This window comes from Amphiprion ocellaris, chromosome 21, assembly GCF_022539595.1.
Source record: "Amphiprion ocellaris isolate individual 3 ecotype Okinawa chromosome 21, ASM2253959v1, whole genome shotgun sequence".
NCBI classification, from domain to species: Eukaryota; Metazoa; Chordata; class Actinopteri; family Pomacentridae; genus Amphiprion; species Amphiprion ocellaris.
This window is the reverse complement of record NC_072786.1, coordinates 23,385,606-23,406,760: the sequence shown is the minus strand read 5'-3', so window position 1 is coordinate 23,406,760 and position 21,155 is coordinate 23,385,606. Positions and strand designations below refer to the sequence as shown.

Here is a 21,155-nt window from a genome sequence, read left to right as displayed (position 1 = left end):
TTAGCAGCTATTTGACCATAAAGGCCTGATTGGTTCAGTCTCCTCTGAACAGTTGATGTAGAGATGTGTCTGCTACAAGAACTCTGTGTGGCATTTATCTGGGCTCTAATCTGAGCTGCTGTTAACTTTCCATTTCTGAGGCTGGAGACTCAGATGAACTTCTCCTCAGCAGCAGAGGAGACTCTTGGTCTTCCTTTCCTGGGGAGGTCCTCATGTGAACCAGTTTGGTCGTAGAGCTGGATGGTTTTTGTGACTGCACTTGGGGATACATGCAAAGTTTTTGCAATTTTCCAGACTGGCTGACCTTCAGTCCTTAAAATAACGATGGACTGTCGTTTCTCTTTACTTAGCTGATTGGTTCTTGCCATAATATGGATTCTAACAGTTTTCAAATGGGGCTGTCAACTGTGGACCAACCTGAATTCTGCACAACACAACTGATGGTCCCAACCCCATTAAGAAGACAAGAAATTCCACAAATGAACCTTGACAAGGTACAGCTGTGAAGTGGAAACTATTTCAGATGACTACCTCATGAAGCTCATAGATAGATAGATAGATAGATAGATAGATAGATAGATAGATAGATAGATAGATAGATAGATAGATAGATAGATAGATAGATAGATAGATAGATAGATAGATAGATAGATAGATAGATAGATAGATAGATAACTTTATTGTCTGTTTCAAGTAAAAACTGAAATTCATCTTTTGTCATGGCTGTAAGACAGAATGCCAAGAGTGTGCAAAGCAGTAATCAAAGCAAAGGGTGGCTACTTTGAAGAATCGAAAATATAAAACATGCTTTGACTTGTTTCACACTTTTTTTTGTTTACTATATAATTCCAGATGTGTTCATTCATAGTTTTGATGCCTTCAGTGAGAATCTACAATGTAAATAGTCATGAAAATAAAGAAAAACCATTAAATGAGAAGGTGTGTTCAGACTTTTCACTTGTAATGTATTTCAAAGTTGTTTTTTAACCCATGAAAAAAATCTTTAATAATGCCTTTAAATGGCAGAAGGGGACATCAGTACTCTGCAGTTTCAGCTGTGGCTTTGACTGCTTATTTAGCTCATGATAACATACAAAATGAACATGTTTACAAGGAGAAAAAACTTGATTTTCATTCGTTTGTTAAGGTTAGTTAAGGATTTCAATACTTCCTCTACTGCTGCTCAAATGTCAAAATGCAGAGTGAATTAAAAATGCATCTCTCTGAGAACATAGATTCTTAGTGGAAACGGCTGAAAACAGCATGTTAGATTGGCGGTAGAAAGAATTTGAATTCCAAATAGCATCTATATAAGTTCTGCAGAATGAGCAGAGAAATAAAGACTGCACAAATGTTACATCCAAAAAGAAAGAAAGCATTAAAAGAATGTATTTCGTAGCTTATTCCATCCACTTCTGGTTGCACCTGTTTCTGATGACTGAATGGGTTTTCATCATCCAGTAAGATGACACAGGTGAGCGGAGGCCCCGCCCCCTGCAGACGGAGCGCTCTGATTGGCTGATTCGAACAGCGCTACCCACAAACACACGGAGCTTCAGCAGCAGCAGGAGAACATGAGGAACCAACAACTGGAGAACAGCTCAAGATTTCCACCAGGACGACACGATAAAACTGCACCCGGAGACCACACGTTCAGCCCGAGGAGTCTCTTTCTCTGAGTGTAGCCGGTGAGTTTCAAACTGTTGCTTTCTTTGACAGCTGTGTGAAGTTTATCGGGAGGTTTTCTGGTTAAATCCATGAGGGAGCCTCGTGGAAGCAGCTACAAAATACTCCAGATACCGTTAATTTTTTTTACATAACAAGTCCTATGTTCGTTTTAGGGTGAGCTAATGTAATGTGGAGACTAGTACAGCTCTAAAGGTCGCTTGTGTTCGAAGAAAATGCAACTGTTGAAGGAAAAGTGAAGTTATGTTTTATATTTTTTAAGGTTTTCTTAGTGTTTGCCGCAAACTAGCTTAAAGTCCACCTCTAGGGCTGCTCACTATTCCAGAAAAGTGTGTTAATTTTCATGTAACTGTTGAGGAAACGCTGCACTTTCCCTCTCAGCAGAGTTTAAATGAGGAGGGTTAAACCAATTTACATCCTGAAGCTCCTTCCAGGTTTCTCTGTTGCATAAGAGCAGGCTGGTTAATTGACTGTGATGGGTATGCTGGTGTGAAACAACAGCTCCTGGTCTGCTGCTGCTGCCACTGAATTAACTGAGATTGGCAGGTGGGAATAAATAGGTAAGAGGATCAGTAGTTTACTAGTGCATATCTAACCTGGGAGGCCGTGTCTGATCATGGTGGCTGCAGTGATTAACAGGATCAAGTGAATGTCATGTTTGTAATGAGTACAATAGGAAGTAAAGCTGCGAGGCATTTGGGAATAAACTGGCATTGTGATGTTTTACTAGCTAGGAAAGAATGAACCATCCTAACAGGATTAGGGTCATTTTTGATTAATGTTGAAAATAAACTGTGAATTTTCTTTTTGTATCAAGCAGCAAAAGCAGTTGATAAGTCTAAGATAATTTTCCGTACTTCACACTGCAGTTGGTGTGATTTTTGAGCACTTTGCAACGTTGGTGCTGCATTGATAAATTGTGCATCCCTGTGAGGAAGAGCAGGTTAGATTGGGGGTGCAAACTTCTCCTAGGCTTAAAAGAAAGACTCTCATGCTGCTGTTTTTGGATCAAAGCGCTCACTGACCGGCCTGTTTTTATCCTGCTGGTGCACCTATTGTGCCAGGACAATAAAGAAGGCTGTATTAAGTTGAAGTCTTGTACATGGGAGATTCCTGGTTTCCCGTTGGAGGAAAAAGGATCAAGTAAAGGGTCGACAGGTGCTTCCTGTATAGAGGCTGACACCAGGGAAGGGCTTCAGATGCTGGTGATGAGTTTATGGTGGTGTTTACATTTGTGCTCACAACAACAAGATTTTCAGCCTTGACCTTGTAATTATAGCTGAAGTCATTTTTCCACTGATTTATTGTGTAAGTCATCAGATATTAGCTTTACTCCATTACACAGAATGTGATGTAACTATAAGTCATGTCGGTAGAAAGAAGGAAGGAGCTAAATGGGTGTAGGCATACCATTATTCATCCTCACATATTCATAAAAATTGACATTGCTCTGCTTCAAATTTAACTGCATCACACATATGCATCTAATCAACCTCACATCCAGTAGTTTATTGCATCCTTATTTATGTTAAAGGAAATCAATTTGTGGTTGGCAGACTCTGCACAGCTGTTGAGAAATTTACTACTATCAAATTGCTTTATAATAAGAGTCACTGATCAGGTTTATGTGCTTCTTGTGACACGTTAATATCTAAGTTCATTGTTGCTCTTCCAGATGAAATCTTGTCGTCGGTGTGGCATCAGTCAAGCTTTACAAATACTGGTCAGCTGACATGGGTATTTAAACTGCTGATTTTGGTAAGATATGTTAAACGTCTTCTTCTTAGGTGTCTTGTGTAATCACGTTGACAACCATGCCTTACCACATTTCTCTGTTATACGTTGCATGTAGTACAGTGTTGTCATTCGATGTATTTGTCCAATCTTTGATGTCAATATATGTCATTCTTTGGCGTCCTCTTGCTTTCTTCTTTTATTTTCCCTGTTATTGCAAGATTCTCTGTACTATTCCTCCTCATCACATGTCCTAGGAATTTAATTTTTGCCAGCAAGGACCTTTTCACATTCGCTCTCGTAAGCACCTCTTCATTGGTTACTCTTTCTACCGATGATATCTTTAGCATCCTTCGTAGGAACCACACTTCTGTTGCCTGGAGTCTCTTCTGCATATTGTTTGATATTGTCCACGCTTCGCGTCCGTATAGCAAGATTGACTAGCTGTAGCATCTGAGGATTCTTAGTTTTGTCATCATACTGATGTGTGTATTCATGAAAATGGTCTTTTCTTGTTAAATCATCTTTGGCTATGCCAATACGTCTCTTGATCTCCTGGTCTGATCTGCCATCTGATGTTAGCTTGCTGCAGAAGTAGTTGAAATTCTCAGTCTGTTTGATATTGTCTCCTTTTGTTGTTAACTTGCATACGGGTGGCTCTGTTTTCTTTGATAGGGTCATAGTGAACGTTTTCTTTGTGTTCAGGGATGAACTTGTGTCTCACTGATCCGCATTGTATCATCTGCATACTGGATGTTGTTGACATTATAGCCATTGATGTACTGAGAGTATTGGTTCTTGGAGGCTAGACTTACTGAAGTCTGTTTGGTACCTCTTCATTCAAAGTGACCCATTAGCTGCGGTAGCAAGTCAGGCCATGGTTCAGTGCAGACCGTCTCAGTGTAGCTGTTAGCTGTACACCTGGTATTCAACCTATGCAAATTCACCTTAAAATGGTGATTATTCAGCTGACTTCTAATAAATGGCAGTGTGTAATGTGAAAGGGTTCGGTCGAAGTGGCCAACCAATAGAAAATCATTACCCCAAGCTCCACATGTTATTTTAGTTCAGAGCTGGTGAAGACACTCCAACAAATAGCTCAACAGAGAGGGAATATCAGACTTATTTGCCAGGTGGACTGAAACAACAGGCTACAACTACAATTAATTTCTATTGATTGTAAAAATGAGCACCAGCTCACTAAAACAAAGTGATTATACTATAGGTCAGTATTGTGTTTAAACTTGTTGCACTGCCTCCAAGTAGCAAAGGACCACAAAACAAAGCAGGACAGCAATGCAGTTGTTTCATAATCCTGTTGGTACATTTAATTAATTTATTTGAAACTTGAGCAGGTTGACTGCTTTTTGTTTTGTGAATGAATAGAATTTAACATAAGCGTGTCCCTTTTTAGCTACTTTTGAATCCATTTTTAGTCTTCAAGCCTGAGCTCACTCTATCAAGCTGAAGGTGTTATTGTATTTTCATTGCCCTGAAGTTTGGATCTGTCTCCTGATCAGTAACAATACAGTACGCCTCTGTGTTCAGACAAAGCAGTCACTGACCAGCTCTTAATAGATGAGAGCACATGTGAGGAGCAACCTCATTTTCAGCTATCTTCATAATCACCATCTGCTTGATCTTTGGCTCCACGCCTCACATTTTGGGTCTACCAAGGGTCCCGAAAGATGTCACAAACACACACACACGCACACACCCTGCCTGAACACCCCCATTCTGTTCCTGTAAGCTGTATCCTAAATACATGAGGGGTAATCCAAGATGTCATTAACATCTCCATTGTGTCCACACGCAGCAGCATCGCAGCCCATATGTGCCCACGTGCATTTTTAACTCATTAAGCCTTCTTTGTCTCATCTGGTGGTGGTGTTTGTGTTTGTGTGTGTGAGGGTTATTGTTCTATAGGTGGATGTGTATATCCTGTCTGTGGTTGACATCATGTGTTATTCATATGTGGCGTTTCATTTCCATTTTGATACATGGTTACCAATTTTTATACAATCCTAAAATGATACCTATACCCTTTGTATCTCTGTTCAGTTGACTGCAATTAGTTTTTTTTTTTTTTGTTTTTTTTGTTTTTTTAAACAAAAATGGCATCTTTACATTTTTTCATACCATTTTAATTTGTTTTCTGTGGTTCTGTTAAAACCAGCCTGGTTGTGCTGTTGAACTTAAAAGAATACAGCACTCTGAACCAGTTGAACTCCTTTTTTCTCATGGGCATGTGAATAATCAGCTTCTATTGACTAGTTCATGTCAGTGCTTTTATGAATACAGGTCAGCTGTATGCTTAAACTTCAGTACAGATCCCAAAACAACCTTTAGAAATAAAATGCCAGTTTTGTACAATGTAATGTTGAATGTCAAACTATGGGTTCTCTTTCAAAAAAGCTTTCAGGATTATCTTTTTCTCCAAAGGGTCATTTGATGTGATAGCTATGTTTTTAGTGTGCACATTATTATGTAAATGTTTTTATAATCATCAGGCAAATCCTGATAGCAGTTAGATTAAAATAACTCTTAGCTGTCATAACCTCTCAGTAGTGACAATTGAGGATTTTCAACCTCTGTGTTTTACTTGGTTTCCTCATTTTGTCTTTTTACTCACTCCTCCTGTCAAGTTTCTTGCTGATCCTTGAGGATCTAAGGGGGCCCAGATTTCTCCCACCAGGTCTTAGCACTGGTGAGGCTGATTAAGGTGAAAGGTGCCCCAGTTTTTAAATCCTCCTTTCCGCCCTAACCAGGATTATTATTTGACAAACAAACGTCTCTAATTAGCCTGAGCTCCGTGACCCCTCGACCTCTCACATCTCGGCTCTGTGAAAAGTTGGGACGCAGCGACGTGGCTGTTTGGGCTACAGAGGCTTATCTGAACTGGCCCTGATAAAGCCTGGAACATGGCAACACCGGAGCTGTGTGTTTGGACGTTTGATTATTGGCAGAGCTCCTACAGCACAGCAGAATCACTTGGTGTGACTCAGTGTCAACAATATTACACGTGAAGTCAGTGCTTGTTATATGATTAACTACCATGTTGACGGTAGAGGAGGAGCTGTACAAACTGTAAGCTTTACAGTAGCTGACATTCATTATGACGCTCTGCCAATGTTTGGCAGCTAGACAGATGTCGCATTTGAAATCAATGGACTGCAACTGTTGTTTCCTTCTTGGTGCACTTCTCCGTGCGCAGTTTCATGTCCCAGTTCATTAATCTAATGAACACATGATGGGATGCACTTCTATTCAGCTCAGGAAAACTTCTAACAACAAATCTGTTAAAATGACAGCTGAGGAAACATCAACGGTCAAGTCTGGCAGTGCACTCAGGTATTTCAAATGACCGTGCTGTGACTGAAGCAGTGATGTCAGTGCAGTTAGTCGGCTTGTGTGTGTGTGAGGTCAGCAGAAATGGCTCAAAGTGGGCATCTAGCCAGGCCTGCTGCAGCTTAAAGGAGGCCGCCTCTGTGATGAACGCTGCTGATTGACTCAGCCAACTGACCGCTGACATCATACAGGGATGGAATTTGAAAATGAGGAAGACAACTGTGGAAATGTTTGTTTAAGGGATGGTTCAAGCGGCGCGGGTGATGCAGTCTGGTGCCATCATGGATATCCGTTAAAGAAGTGGCTTGTTGCAGTTTGGCTCTAGCTCACTTCAGGGACTTTTCTCAAGCAGAGTTAGTAGTTTAAAGAAGACATCTTTCTGAATGCAGGTTTCTGGGACACGGTGAACTCTGCATTTTTCAGACAAAAGTGTTCATGTGATCATGATGTCACTTGACTAAATCACAGAGACCATTTATTCAGTTTTTCCTGTAGGTCCTGACTATGGAGAAGTGTTGGTAGCTCCCATTAAACACTGGAGTCACTGAATATTATCTTGACCAAGTGTTTTATTTAGTTAGTAGCTGTTTCCAGGATGGAATTGTGATGAGGAATATTTTCATCAGGTTAGCTTAGATGTTCAGTTTGTCTTGTGTAACATTAAGCGCTGTAAGAAATCTAGAAATGGTAAGCTGTATTTTTATAATAAATAAAACCTATGTAAAACCTTCTAATGAAGACTCTGAGACCATTGGCTCTGTTCAGTTTATCTTTTATTGAGTTTTATCTACACTACTGTTCAAAAGTTTGGGGTCATCCAGACAATTTCATGTTTTCCATGAAAACTCACACTTTTATTCATGTGCTAACATAACTGCACAAGGGTTTTCTAATCATCAGTTAGCCTTTCAACACCATTAGCTAACACAATGTAGCATTAGAACACAGGAGTGATGGTTGCTGGAAATGTTCCTCTGTACCCCTATGGAGATATTCCATTAAAAATCAGCTGTTTCCAGCTAGAATAATAATTCACATTAACAATGTCTAGATTGGATTCTTGATTCATTAAATGTTATCTTTTTAAAAAAAAAAATTTTTTTTTTTTTCAAAAATAAGGACATTTCTAAGTGACCTCAACCTTTTGAATGGTAGTGTATGTCCTAAGTCAGTGTTTTTACAATTTGAAGTAGCTGATGACGCAGTAGACAAAGAAGTCTGACATGCAGTTAGATAAAGAAGTCCTCTGAAGAACACTATTTAAGAAGGCAAGTCAGTGGACCCAGCATGTTTTGGGTAAATAAATGGTTGATCGTATCTTTTGTCTGTTCATCGGTTTGACTCCAAGGACACACTCGTGTGTGAAGGATGCGGTTTACTGAAAACCAATTACCTGTTTTTACTGACCTGGAGCCAGCCTGCGTTGTTTCCTCCACTGGTCAAGGTTGTGGAAGGCAGAGTAGAAAACCTGATCCTGAGTCAGCATTAAGGGGCTTTGAAACCCTGAGGTTGACCCGGTGGCGTGTAGTGAGCCGTGGATTAGCGTCAACAAATCAAAATGGGATTGGCAGGTGGCTTCCACTCATTGAAGCCTTTAAGATGGGCTTTACTCACTCTGTCTCACCTCTAAGGAAGGACCGCTCCAACAAGGACAAGGCCAAGAAATGATTTAATCCTGCTTGAAAGGGGAATAGTCTTTTACTATAGAGGTCCACAGTGTGCAAGCTTGTACAGGCCCAGGGGGACTGAATGTCTTTACAAAGTAAAGTTTCTTTGAATATGTGGGATTCAATTTGACGACGGACCGTTGACGTATATTTACTTTTTCATTCTTGTCAACTGAATGAATTTCCTTCTCTGCATAGAGCAGCCGGGCCCCATCTGTAATGAAAAGGGCTAAGCTGGTCTCTAAATCAAACGCTCCTGCGACAGGGTAATTAAGTCCAGACACAAAGGGCTCAGCAGGAAGGAGTTTAATAGAGGAGGAGTTAGTATTCTCCGGGGGTTAGCTGGGTCCAGCAGAACCTCTTTGGATTGCAGGGAAGGACGCAGGAGGTTCACTGGCCCACAGCCACTTCACACTGTGGGTAAAAGACACACACACACAATGATATTACTCATGCATTCTGTCTGCTCAAGTTATCACATTGGGTGCCTAAAAATAGGGCATCACTTTTGCATCAAAAACTATCAGATAATGTCCACTAGAATCCTCAGTGAGTCTTTCAGTTCATCTTACATGATGCTGAAGGTCAGGGTATGCCAGAAACAAACTAGCTTTAGAGATAATTTTAAAATCCAGTTTTCCACTGCACAGCTGGTCAATTACTGTGCTAAATTGGCATGCTAAATTGTCTGCTTTGGAAAGAGGAGATTTCAGACATTTTATTGTAAATGACACTCCAGATGAAGCATACTGATGCTTTAAAGTCGCTCTCCAGTCGTTGCTTAAACCCCTGACCAGTCATTTCTGTGTATCAGAGGTTGTCCTTTAAAGTAATCCTTTCTGCCTTAAAATGTCTTCGATGTAACTCTACACTATTGCTTCCTCTAGAATGAGCAGATCTGTGAAGTCTTCACCATTGTTTCACCCACCCTTCTGCTACTTGCTGTAGCTCAAGCACACCAGCTCACTTGTAAATTGCAAGTTGTCATGATAGAGCAGTTCAGCTTCAGTTATACATGTTCAAGCTGGAAAGCAGTTCTACAGAAGAATAATGATACAGAAAGCTTCACCCTGCAAGTTCACAGAATTGGTTCTTCTGGTTTTTCACATATGAAACCCTGGAAATCTGTAGGCGTTTCGTCTTTGGTCTGGTGAAGTGACGGCAACCTGCCTTTCAGACAAAGGTCACTTCTACATAAATACTATTCTACTTAACACTCGGGGTCAAATGTCATGCATAACATAGACGGCATCCGAAACTGCAGCCTTTGTGGTTTGCTAATTGCATTGTTTGAACTTGTGATTTCAATCAATCATTCGGTCCAGATAAATGTTATTAGATTCGATGCATTTAACGTGAAGCCGTCACATTTGGAAGCCATCAGATCAGTGAAAAGTAGTTTATGTCTGAAAGGGTCCAACGTACATTTTAAGAAATATCCACCCTTGTAATGTTTTTCCTTCTCAAAGTCTCCAGGCTCACAGCTACTGGTTAAGTATATTAATAAGCTGGAGGACACAAAGCAGTGAACAGAACACATGCCAGCTCTAATGTGTAAACGTCCAAAGAATTAAGTGACAAAATACAACATTAGGTTTACTTATACCCCTAGAGGACTTAAAAACATCACATGGCCCACTTTTGCTTTATTTTTTCCTCATGTTTACTCCCCTGACACACACAATGCCATGTAGTGGAAAATCAAAAGGACATCACCGCCTGAACATTCTACTTTTAACTCATTACATAATGCGTTCTCATTTCTTTTTTGCACTTATGCACGGGTGCTCACATATTCCGCCGAAGCGCTGCAGGCTGCATGCTGCATGCTGCATGCGTGCGCCACGTGCTGTGTGTGTTGTGGTGACGGAGCATCGTGGAGGTGGATGCGCTCTGCTGTCTGGAATAGCGCTGATCCTCTTAAATGATTACTGGCTGCGACTAGAGAGAGGCGACCTGCGTGGGTAACATGCGGACAGATGTCTCACCCCCACCCTCAACAAAACGCATACACACAGACAGTATCTATGTTTAGTTCATGCTACAGGGAAGCTTCGGCCAGATCCCTGTCCTTTTAATAGACTCAAAGTCTATTATACAGCTCATTTGTACACCAACAAAAACAGTTCCTTTAATTTATTCAGCACCTCTTTCCTGGAAAGAAGTGGCTTGTGTGTGGAACACTAAGGAGAAAATAGGCCACTTAGTGGAGAAAGTTGTCTAAATAAGTTTCTTTTTAAAATCGAATCCGTAGAAAATTCTGAATATTCCACATTTTCTGAAGTCTACAAACTATATAAACATAAAAACCTTTAAATGCAAGATCTAAATATGGCATCTTCATTTAATGCTTAAAGAGACTTCATTCAGTCTGCAAATAGCAGTTTCAACAAGAAATTTAGGATTTTATTTCACCCACAGCAAGACGTGCAGGTTAGACAGCCCCGACCTGACCGGGGTCTTTTGTGCACCAGGTTTCTGAGCCTCATTCACTCAGTTAGGCCTAATGTTGCTTTAGAAATGTGGGAATGGCTCACATATGCCCCTGAGGATAATGCCTGAGCAATTAATTTAAATTCTTGGAAAGTTGTAAATTCCCAAGAAATACCAAAAATAACATTCTTCATATAAAGTACAGCTTTTTCATTACTTTCATTATTTTCACCAGAAAGAGGCTCAGCTGCATATTTGGTTCCAAAGAAACATGATCTCAAACTGTCTTGTTTACCAAGAGACACAGCTGGTGGTGGTCCTTATCTAAATGCAAACCAAACCTTATCACTAACCCAACTAGCCTTCCTTAATGTGACCCCAACCTTAGCCTAACCTCATCCGGTTATCTCTGCTAACCTAAGCCTGAGGAGAGTGCTACAGGATACATAATTTTAATCTTACGGAAACACAACTTGACGAAGTGTTGGCTTCAACATAAAACCGGCATTGTCAGATGTTTTCCTCCTTACGACCGTTGGGGAATGTGTGCGGTGGTGCTTCGTGTCAGTGTCGACGCCTGCCCTTTCCAGAGCGCCACTCCCAAGTTCACCAATCATAATAAAACGTGTTTTGTCTTTGCCTCCCCCTTTTTGGCTTCAATCCTCCCGCCTTCCTCTGTGCTTGACATTTGACAGTGTGTGGGTGCCTTTGGTCCCTGTAGGGAGTCACGCTCTCAGGCTCTGCTGTGGCCCCAGATGCACACAACTGGAGTCCCGAGCCAGAGATTTGCCCTTTGTGTTGCTGAATGTGACCCTTCGTGCACGCCTGCATGCTGAAAAGAAGCAGAGCCCCTCCGGAGTGTCACTCGCTTTAGAAAGCCTAAATGTCGTCGTTCTTTCACTGTTTCTGGTTACTCTGCTTTGGAGCCCTTGAGGACATTTCCAAACAATGCTTTGAAAGACTTCTCTTGTCCTAGAAGTTCCTCTCTGACTTTTTCTGATCAATAATGTTCTATTCAGTTTCATTTCCACTTAATCCTCAAAACTGTCATTGCAGTTTCAGCAATACAAGGAATCCCTCTGAGCATGCTGCGATAGTGTAACTTATACATTGAGATTCCAGATTTAGAAAAGTGCAAGGACAGAGTGATGAATATAAAATACTGGAAGTCAACAGAAGTGGTCAAATAACACTGTAGTCATTAGAACAAAACAAGTTGAAACAGCTGTGGAAAACCAACATCTGGACATCTGATACTATCACATGACATCATGTGTTCTGTTCTTTGCTTTCTTCGGGTTTGCTCTCTCTTTGGCAATATCATTGGAACACTTTCCACATGGATGCAAGTGTCCTCTTTCTAGACGCCTACAGCTCCATAGTAAACCATCCAAAAACACCGGAGCGACAACCTCCACACTCGCTGTGATCCAGCTTCCCTCCTCTAACTTTCTACTGAGCGCTGGTTTGGGGAGTTCTGTGGTGGGACTAGCCTGGAGGTGGGGGAATAGAAAGCAATTGTAGGTAACCCCCCTCTGCCTCACCTCATCTATCCCTTCTCATTCCATTTCATCGCATACTGGTTGGGGAGTTCCAGGTTTGGCTGTTGGCTTGGAGATGACGAGGAGTGTGTTGGTGTGTGTGGCGGGGAGGGTGGCAAGCTAACAAAACAATGGGTGCTTTGTGAGAGGGTCCCGCTGTGACAGGATTGTTGGGGGGAAGCAAGGGGCTGGTCAGAGCTTAGCGAAGCGTAGCCACTTCATTAGTCAGGACTCTCCTCTTGCACCTCCTCCCATCCATCCTCCCTCCCTCCCTCCCTCCCTCCTCGTCTTTCTCCCGCTGCCTCTCCCTCCCTGCTCACTCGTGCAGCTTCAGAGGCAGGAGTCACTCTGGCCGGACAGCGCCGGGTTTAGGCTCAGTGTTGGCGAGGATGTGCTTTCGAGGCTGATCAGAGTTGTGCGCTGCAGTGTCCTCCCTCGGTACCATAGTGTTCTTGTTCTGAGGTAAGTCGTCTTGTGTTGTCATCCTCTCTGTCCCGTCCTGCCCTGTGCTGCCCTTGGCCGCTGACTTGCATCTTCTCTCTCCTGGGCTGCAGTTGTGGTGTCGGATGTCTGGGCGCTGCACTCTGAGGCAGGCCTTTGATTAACTACTGATGAAATCCTTCTATTGTCTGTAGTTGTGGAGGCATTTTTAGATAAAGGAGTTTTGCCGTTTCTCGTGTAAATTTCATCATTCTGTTCATGATGACATCAGTAGAAAACACCAGAACATATTCGTACTGCAGTGAAGAAGTTTCACCAACACGTTTTGCTGTAGAAGTTCAGCTGATATTTGTGTGTGAGGAGAAAGTGGGGGGTTGGTTGTGGTGGTGGAGGGCTATTGCCTCAGCTGTGTTGACCAAATCATCAGTGTTATTAGGATCTACATGCTTGTGATTGCTTTCTCCCCCACCCATTGGCGTTCTTTGTCAAACACACCCTCGGGGACAGTGGAGGGTCGGGGTAATCCTTCACATCCTGTGTGGGAAAAGGGGAAGAGAGCAGCCCTCAGACTAACCCAATCACTTCCTCGTGAGAAAGTTTGATTCTCTAAAACTCACTGTGGCTCCAGTAAAAACAACAATATCCTCGCAGCTTTTTACCCAGACGGCATCCTGTGCGCCTGTTTTGCAGCTTGTATCCTGTTTAACTGCCTGCTGTTATGTTCCTCCACTGCTGCTCGTTAATAACCTTCAGCTTCCCCAAGTAATTCATTAAAACAGCCTTAAAATGACGAATGATGCCTTCCAAATTTGATTATACAGTGAATGAACGCAATGAATTTCTGTGCTGACAGCTGAGGCTTTTTGTTAAGGGAGGATATGAAGATGTATTTGCAAAGAAGAGCAACATGCCTGAAATTGGTTTAAAAGACTGAATAGCTTGATGGGATAATGAGGATGTGTGCTGAATGGAGCTTTGAAGTCACTGTATGGAACCAGTTAAGCTCACAGGTCTTTCACAGGCTTTTCTCATGTCCAAGGAGTCAGAAGGCTCCAATGTAGGACTGAGAAATAGATAAAAAATGTATAGGGTTTAATGCTGTACCTTGGTTATTCTCATTATTGACTAATCTACCAGTTCTTTTGTTGATTTAATCAATAAAATGTCTGAAAATCATGACTGATTAGAGTCTGGGTTATCTTCTTTTAAGCAGTTTTTTGTCTAACCAACAATCTAAATGCAACTGAAGATTGAAGATGCCAAGTCCTGTCTGGACAACGTGAACATGTACTCTTACTGTCATATGTTTATAAGGATTTCTTTGATATTATGACGAAGCAAAAAATAAGAGTGTTTTAATATATCAAAATTATTTGAATTTTAGCTCTGAATTACCACCATTGGGGATGTGTCATTGGGCTAAAAATGTGGTTATTGCATTTGAGTTTTCAGTGAAAAACTGTCTAGACAGTAAAAGTCTGCTTAATGTCTTCCAGCTCAAGATGGGTGTTTGATGGAACAGAAATGATTAGACGATCAAAAGAAAATTGCAGCTGTTTTGCTAAATGTTTTTATTGCTTGAGTCATTTGTAAAGCGACAAAAATCAAATGTCACCTCAGGGTCTGGGCAACTGTGATGGATTTTTTTATTTTTAACCATATTTTGAATGTTTAGAAACCAGATAATCAGATTATTTAATTTTAACAGTTTAGTTTTGGCCTTGGTGTTTGCATATATTTCTAATGCACAGATCTGACGTGTAATGAAATATGCCATGTAAATTTGCCTCGCTTTGCCCTACACTGATGAGTGTTTGTGTCGTTTTTCTGTCAAATATACAGTTTGACATTTTGGGAACTACTCTATCACTCCTATTTCTGTGTATTAAGTATAAAACCAGAAGACTGATGAGCTTAGCCAAGGAAGTAGGGGGAAATCACAAACCTTGCTGGCCTCTCCAAAGTTCAGTAATCTTCCAAATGAGACGTGTAATGCTCACAAATAAGCTCGTGTCCCATTTGTCTTGTCTGTACACAAACTGAAATGTGAACAAACATTGTGTTTCTCAGAGTGAATGGCACAGTGGAACCATTTCTTAGTTTAGCTATCTGGTCAACACATCTGTGAGCATTTTTGCTGGTGTTTGCAAACTCCAGGTCATCACCAGTCACACCTGTGGTTTCCCCAAGAAATAGTTACAGCATGGACACTACTGTTCAAAAGTTTAGAATATCCTTGTGTTTTGAAAGAACAGCCTTTTTTTCAATGAAGATAACATTAAATGAATGATAAATCCAGTCTAGACATTGTTAATGTGGTAAATGACTATTCTAGCTGGAAACAGCTGATTTTTAATGGAATATCTCCATAGGGGTACAGAGGAACATTTCCAGCAACCATCACTCCTGTGCTCTAATGCTACATTGTGTTAGCTAATGGTGTTGAAAGACTCATTGATGATTAGAAAACCCTTGTGTAGTTATGTTAGCACATGAATAAAAGTGTGAGTTTTCATGGAAAACATGAAATTGTCTGAGTGACCCCAAACTTTTGAATGGTGGTATATGTGTCCTGTTGCGTGTGCTTCCAGTCTGTATAGATCAGCTATTCACCACTAGCTCTATATCTAATGCATAAACACAAGAATAGCATTCGTTTTCTCATGTAACACTTATAAATGTCAAAATAGTGAACTGTTCTTTTAAAACTGCACATTTTGATAATATTTTTTCAGGAATACAGATGTAAGTCTCTGGGATTTCTTGTTCACACTCTCCAAACTGTAACACAATGATGCAACTGACACTTAAATTATTAGTTTTCACCCATTTGTCTGTCTCGTTTTTCCACAGAATGAAGAAATAAATCATCTGTGATCAGTCATGGCTGTCCAGACTGGGATCCAGGTAAGCTCAGCAACATTTATTTAGGATGGGTTGTACTTTGATTGGTCAGAGGAGAGATGTAGCCCTTCATGTTGAAGATGACAAGCACATCACTGCTTGGCTTGCAGATATTGTTAAAACTGTACATCATTGGTGATGAACTTCATCACCTTTTTACCCAAACCTGTCCACATTTTGTCCATGAGGCAGAACAGCATGTACAGCTACATGTCTGTACAAAATACCAGTTGTCTACATTGCTGTAGGGCTGAACTGGACTCTGGGTCCTTGTTATAGTGCCCTCTTTAGGCCGGACTCAACCATTCTGAGTGCCCAAGCAGTGAGTCACCAACACGATCTGTGTGCCAAGCTGAGGAAGACGTGGCCACACATTGCCAGTTTTATCCAGATTAAATACAGAACTGCAGACATCTGTCTCCTACTCAGCAGCTGTGGCGAGCCCACCTGTGTTGCAGCATGCCGTCTTGTTTTTGTTATGCATGTCTGACGTTCCACTGCTCGGACCCCGAGGAGTTTCTCCGCACATTTTTTAGGGGGAGTGGGTGGAACGCACAACACTTTTTTCTTTTTCCCCTCCCAGCAACGAAGTGTTAGCCATCCCAAAAACCCAAAACAACAAATGTATCATGTTACAGATTTGTCACATGGCAGCACCTCCTCGCCTTCCTCTGTCATCTGGGTTGGAAAGTCCTGGCTCTTCTCACCACTCGGATTGTGGCTATGCAAAACATGTATCCCAGTGGTATGCACATCACATGCGGCAGGAAGCCTCTCAGACTGATGGCCAAGTGTTGATGAGGCTGTGAAGAGTCTCGACAGAGTTGTTGATAACGTGTGGTCGGATGCTGCAGCTTCAGTCGTACCAGATTAACCTCAAAGATAGCGATACTTTGAAGGTTTGTCATGCCAGGCGGTATTTAGACTGACTTATATAGCACATGTCTCTGCAGGCAACTGTGTATTTTACCAAAGTTGTTGCCTTTTCTGAAAAGTGGATAGGAGTAGTTTACATATAAATAATTATTTTTGCAAGCCCTGATTGCTTTTTTTAATTCTAGTATTTTTTTTCCACTTTAAAGCAGACAAAACAATCGCTGTGGTTTTCTAATTGCCCTCTTAAAAAGAAGTAAATGCAGTAAAGTAGTCCCACGTTTGTCTGTCACGTGTGGACATATGTGCTGAATATCATGTATGATAGAACATAGAATACAGAGAAAACTCGTACTAAATGGATGATCTTTTGTTCTGTCCCGTGTAATGAAAGGCACCCTGTGAGGATATTGATCCGTATCAGACTGTGGTGATGCTGCAGCTACTTCCAGAGCTCAGCTCAGAGCCTCGCTGCCCATGTAGAGCACAGTCACATTCAATCACTGGTCACACTCTGACTGCTCTGCTCAGCCATGCTGAAGATGTATGCACTCATGGAAGTATAAGTAGCATATGCGCTCATCTATAAAGGCTGCAGTAGAATATAAAGTCTGCAGGGTTGTGTTGTGCCTGAAAATCTTCTGTGATAGATGCTGGGGGTTAAAACTCAAAAGCTAAAAATATGCTTTTTATGAGCCCTCTGTTTAGCTATTCAAAGGTTGATACAGCTGTACATCATTGGTCAGGACTATTGAGGTATAGTTATCCACTCCCATTAACTGTGTAGTTATACAGACTTAACAAACCACAATAAATGCTTAAGGAGTTTAGCAAGTTAAAGCTGTATTTTTTTATTTTAGGACAAACCTTGACATTTTGTCACCTTAAATACAAGGTAATATGGCTAATGTTGACAAACGGGTAGTAAACTGGAGACACATTAGCTGGATTTGCAACATTCATTCTGTTTTTAACTCAGTGTTGGTCTCCACCATCTCTTGAGAAAAATATCTGGTGCTTCAGCTCCAATATTTTTACTAGCTAGTTCCTATCACTGCCTGCATTTGGTGTTGTATCGCTAGTTATCAGTGCGTTTATCATATTTTTAAGACTGTAAACAGCTGCTTGTAGTTGGAAATGATACTGATGATAGCTGTGACACGGAACCAAAGCATTGACCCATTTGTGAACTAGATTCACTGATTAGTGCGGCTGTAATTTGATTATCAATTTGTGAAGCATGTATATTTTTGCTTTGGTGATCTGCTGGTTGTACAGCCTTTATAATTTGTTGTTCCTAACAATCACTACAAACAGTGAATGCTGGGTTTCTTTGTGTTTATTATCATCAGAGGAACGGGGTAGTTAGCATTAGCAGAGATGGCCACAGTGTGAAAACAGACATAAAAGAGCAAAATTCAAAGAAAGAAAGAACAGTCACCCAGATTTAGACTGACAAGTGTCAAATCTTTTAGCGGTACAGATCTCACACATTTCTTCTCACTGAAATGTCCTTTTTAGCCTTCCTGAAATTCCACATTGAAGCCAAGGCCACTGCAGCTTTTATGTTCCCAGTGTTACAAAAATCTGGGACAAAAATGACCAAATAGAAAGCCCAAGTAGCTCTCACTGTTTGAAAGGAACAGTGTGACCATGTTAGTTCAGCCTGGCCTAACCAAACAGCTCTGGGATGGTTCTGATCCTAAAGGGTTAAAGGTGAAAAACCAAGCCATGGGAAGTAACAAATCAAAACAAAAAATCCTGGAAAAGCGGGAAACAAAGTGACTGACGTTATTTAACTTGGTCGAAATGTAACTTTTAGCTGACAGCGTCTTCTTTACTTCAGGTTTGTTGCTTCCAGGCTTCATATGCATGAGTCAGAAACATATGGCATAGATAAAAGGGTTCACAATAATGTGAGCAGATGATACCATCATGAGAAAACACTTATATAACATGAAAGAAACTAAAAATAACAAGTGAGGATCATAGTCACGAGTAATGACCATATTATGAGAAAACCTGGTGTTTGTGGAAAATATTGGTACATGTGGTTTTTCCCTTTGACCTTCCTGCTATTGACCATTGTTTCAGGGAGCTTATTTGCCCTCAGTGTAAGTGGCTCAAGTTAAGAGCATCAGAATCTGCTAAGGAGTAATTGGTATTCTACAGGCTTAAAATCTCAGTGTTTTGCATTTCTGTGCTGGATTACCAACCAACCAACCAACATTCCTGCACCTAATGAGGTCAGAGGCGGTAAAAGGAGGAGAAAATTAACCGAGAATGTCCCAATACCGTGTCCAATGCAGATTTTAGTTTACAACATTAGCACAACCTGAATGCTCACCGTGAGCCTATATGTGGTCAGAGTACGCGGTCGGATTATCCCCACCGTTCAGGCGCCTTTTCTAATCAGCACGGCATCTTTACGTAACTTCTAAACATCACACTACGCTGCCTTATTCTCCAATTAGCTGGATGAGGAGAAATGAACATACGATGTTGTTGTGACCCTGCAGAGCATCACAGGCAGCCTGCCCTTCTGAACTCTTATGTAATGTTTGTGTCCATCAATGTGCGACTGTCTTTTCACTTCAGAGCATCAGGTGTTTTTGCCCTTTCTCCCACTTTTATAATGTGCGTTTACCAGTCGTATCTGATTCTCACGAGCACGGTGCTACACTTTCCCCAAGCAATGACCATTTGGACGTCTTTGCATGCATCTAATCGTATAGGAATTTGGGAAGGTGAAAGTTTCGCCTGAAAATTACTTTTACAGTGAATTACAGCAAGTTAAACAAGTCAAAATGAAGTTGAATACTAAAGGGGAATTTCACTGATTTCACACCTGGTCGAGTTTACCTTTTATTGGGAAGTGTTACTCTGAACTGTTGTATAACATCTTTTGTCGTTCCAACATCTATCCATCATCTCTACACCTCTTAATCCTCATTAAGGTTATGGGGAGCTGGAGTCTATCCCAGCTGACTCAGGATGAAGGCAGGAGACACCTGGACAGGTCACCAGTCTGTCACAGAACTACATATAGAGACAAACAATCACACCTATGGGCAATTTAAAATAATCAATTAACCTCAGCTTGTTTTTGGACTGTGGGAGGAAGCTGGAGAACCTGGAGAAAACCCACACATGCACAGGGAGAACATGCAAACTCCATGCAGAAAGATCCCAGGAAGGCCAGGACATGAACCAGGGATCTTCTAGCTACAAAGGCGCTTATGCAGCCCTTGGTCCAACATTTAAAGCCAAATTTCAAGTGTTCCAAATATTCACTGGAAGTCTGTGTTATTAGAAAGTCTAAAGTTTGGAAAAATTGGAATTTAAGAAGCACAGAGACTTTGATTACAGATAATGTTAAGTTGCATTGTGGGAAACGTCGGATGTAGAGTTTTTGACCTGCGTTGACCAACACTGGGGGTTTAAAGTCAAGATATCTGGGCCTCTGCAGCTTAAATGAGTCTGTCTCTTGAGAATCCCCACTTTAATGGACATGCAACACTGAATCACTGCAGCAGAACCTTGAAGTTAATACATGGCTGTACACAGAGCATGTCTTTTACAGCAGAGTTTTCATGGTTTGCTGTGAATCTATTTGAAATATTAACATTTTCTCTTCGGCTTCTCCATTAGAATGACAGGTTTATGCTAAAGGTCAAGGTTTAAGACCACTGTACAGTCCTAATGAATTTACTCATTATCACCCTTCTGATTTGTCCTAAACTCATTTTCATAGCATAGACTTGGTAAATGAAGAGATTCCTTCCATGCAATTGGACATTGCCCCAAAAATACTCTTGATACAGTGCTGCATAAAGCTTTATCACACTGAGGCTATCCTGAGCTGTAGCTTCAGAGCATCAACAGAACTCCATCTCTGTATAACGGCCTCTCTGTTCCATTGCCCAGAAGGTTTCCTGTTTGTAGGCTGAGCTGACACGATAAATTCAAGTCCTCAATAAGACCCATCCTTGTTGGAAGCACAATAACCCTTTCATCACAGTGGACTCGGTGTCCCATTACTGCTGGACGACATGTGATGGACACAACGATTAAAGGCTGTATCTTAAACAGATGTCAATAAACTGGACGGGGGAAAGGAGAGGGGAGGGGGTTCATCCAGAAGTGAGTTATGTAATGTCTGGACGAGTCGTCATGCTGCACATCTGCTGCTTGTTTCTAGATTTCACCTCCTGTTCCCTGTAAACAACTAAACACTTAAAGACAAAACAACACGGCCCTTTTGTAAATATCAACTATCTGCATGTTTGGGAAGGAGAAGCTGTTGTTTTGTCAACGTGTGCCTCTTTTAGGTGTGGAACTTTAAAGCTCTACAGCCAGGAGTTTGAGTTACATTAAATTCAGGATGATACCATGTACAGTTTAGTAAATAAATCTCACTCATCACAGTTTGAAGTTTTATGGTGGCTGTGAAACCAAAACAGTGAGGCTGCACTGGATTATTTTCCATTTCCTCTTTATATCAAAGATTAAGTGAGTCATCAGTGGA

The 21,155-nt window shown here is 41.2% G+C and overlaps 1 protein-coding gene across 3 annotated transcripts in view; it reads left to right on the top strand.

Moving 5' to 3' along the window:
- The first annotated feature begins 1,551 nt into the window (after positions 1-1,551).
- gas2l3 (growth arrest-specific 2 like 3) overlaps positions 1,552-21,155 on the top strand; it is a 32,323-nt gene continuing 12,719 nt past the window's right edge. The window contains exons 1-3 of one of the 3 annotated variants that reach the window (XM_023290469.3): positions 1,555-1,688; positions 3,362-3,444; positions 15,704-15,757. In XM_023290469.3, coding sequence (XP_023146237.2) covers positions 15,734-15,757 — 24 coding nt within the window. In that variant the 5' untranslated portion in view covers positions 1,555-1,688; positions 3,362-3,444; positions 15,704-15,733. Of the gene's footprint in view, positions 1,689-3,361; positions 3,445-12,716; positions 12,872-15,703; positions 15,758-21,155 lie in introns of those variants that run through there. The other 2 variants (XM_023290461.3, XM_023290479.3) reach the window with 2 other exon arrangements.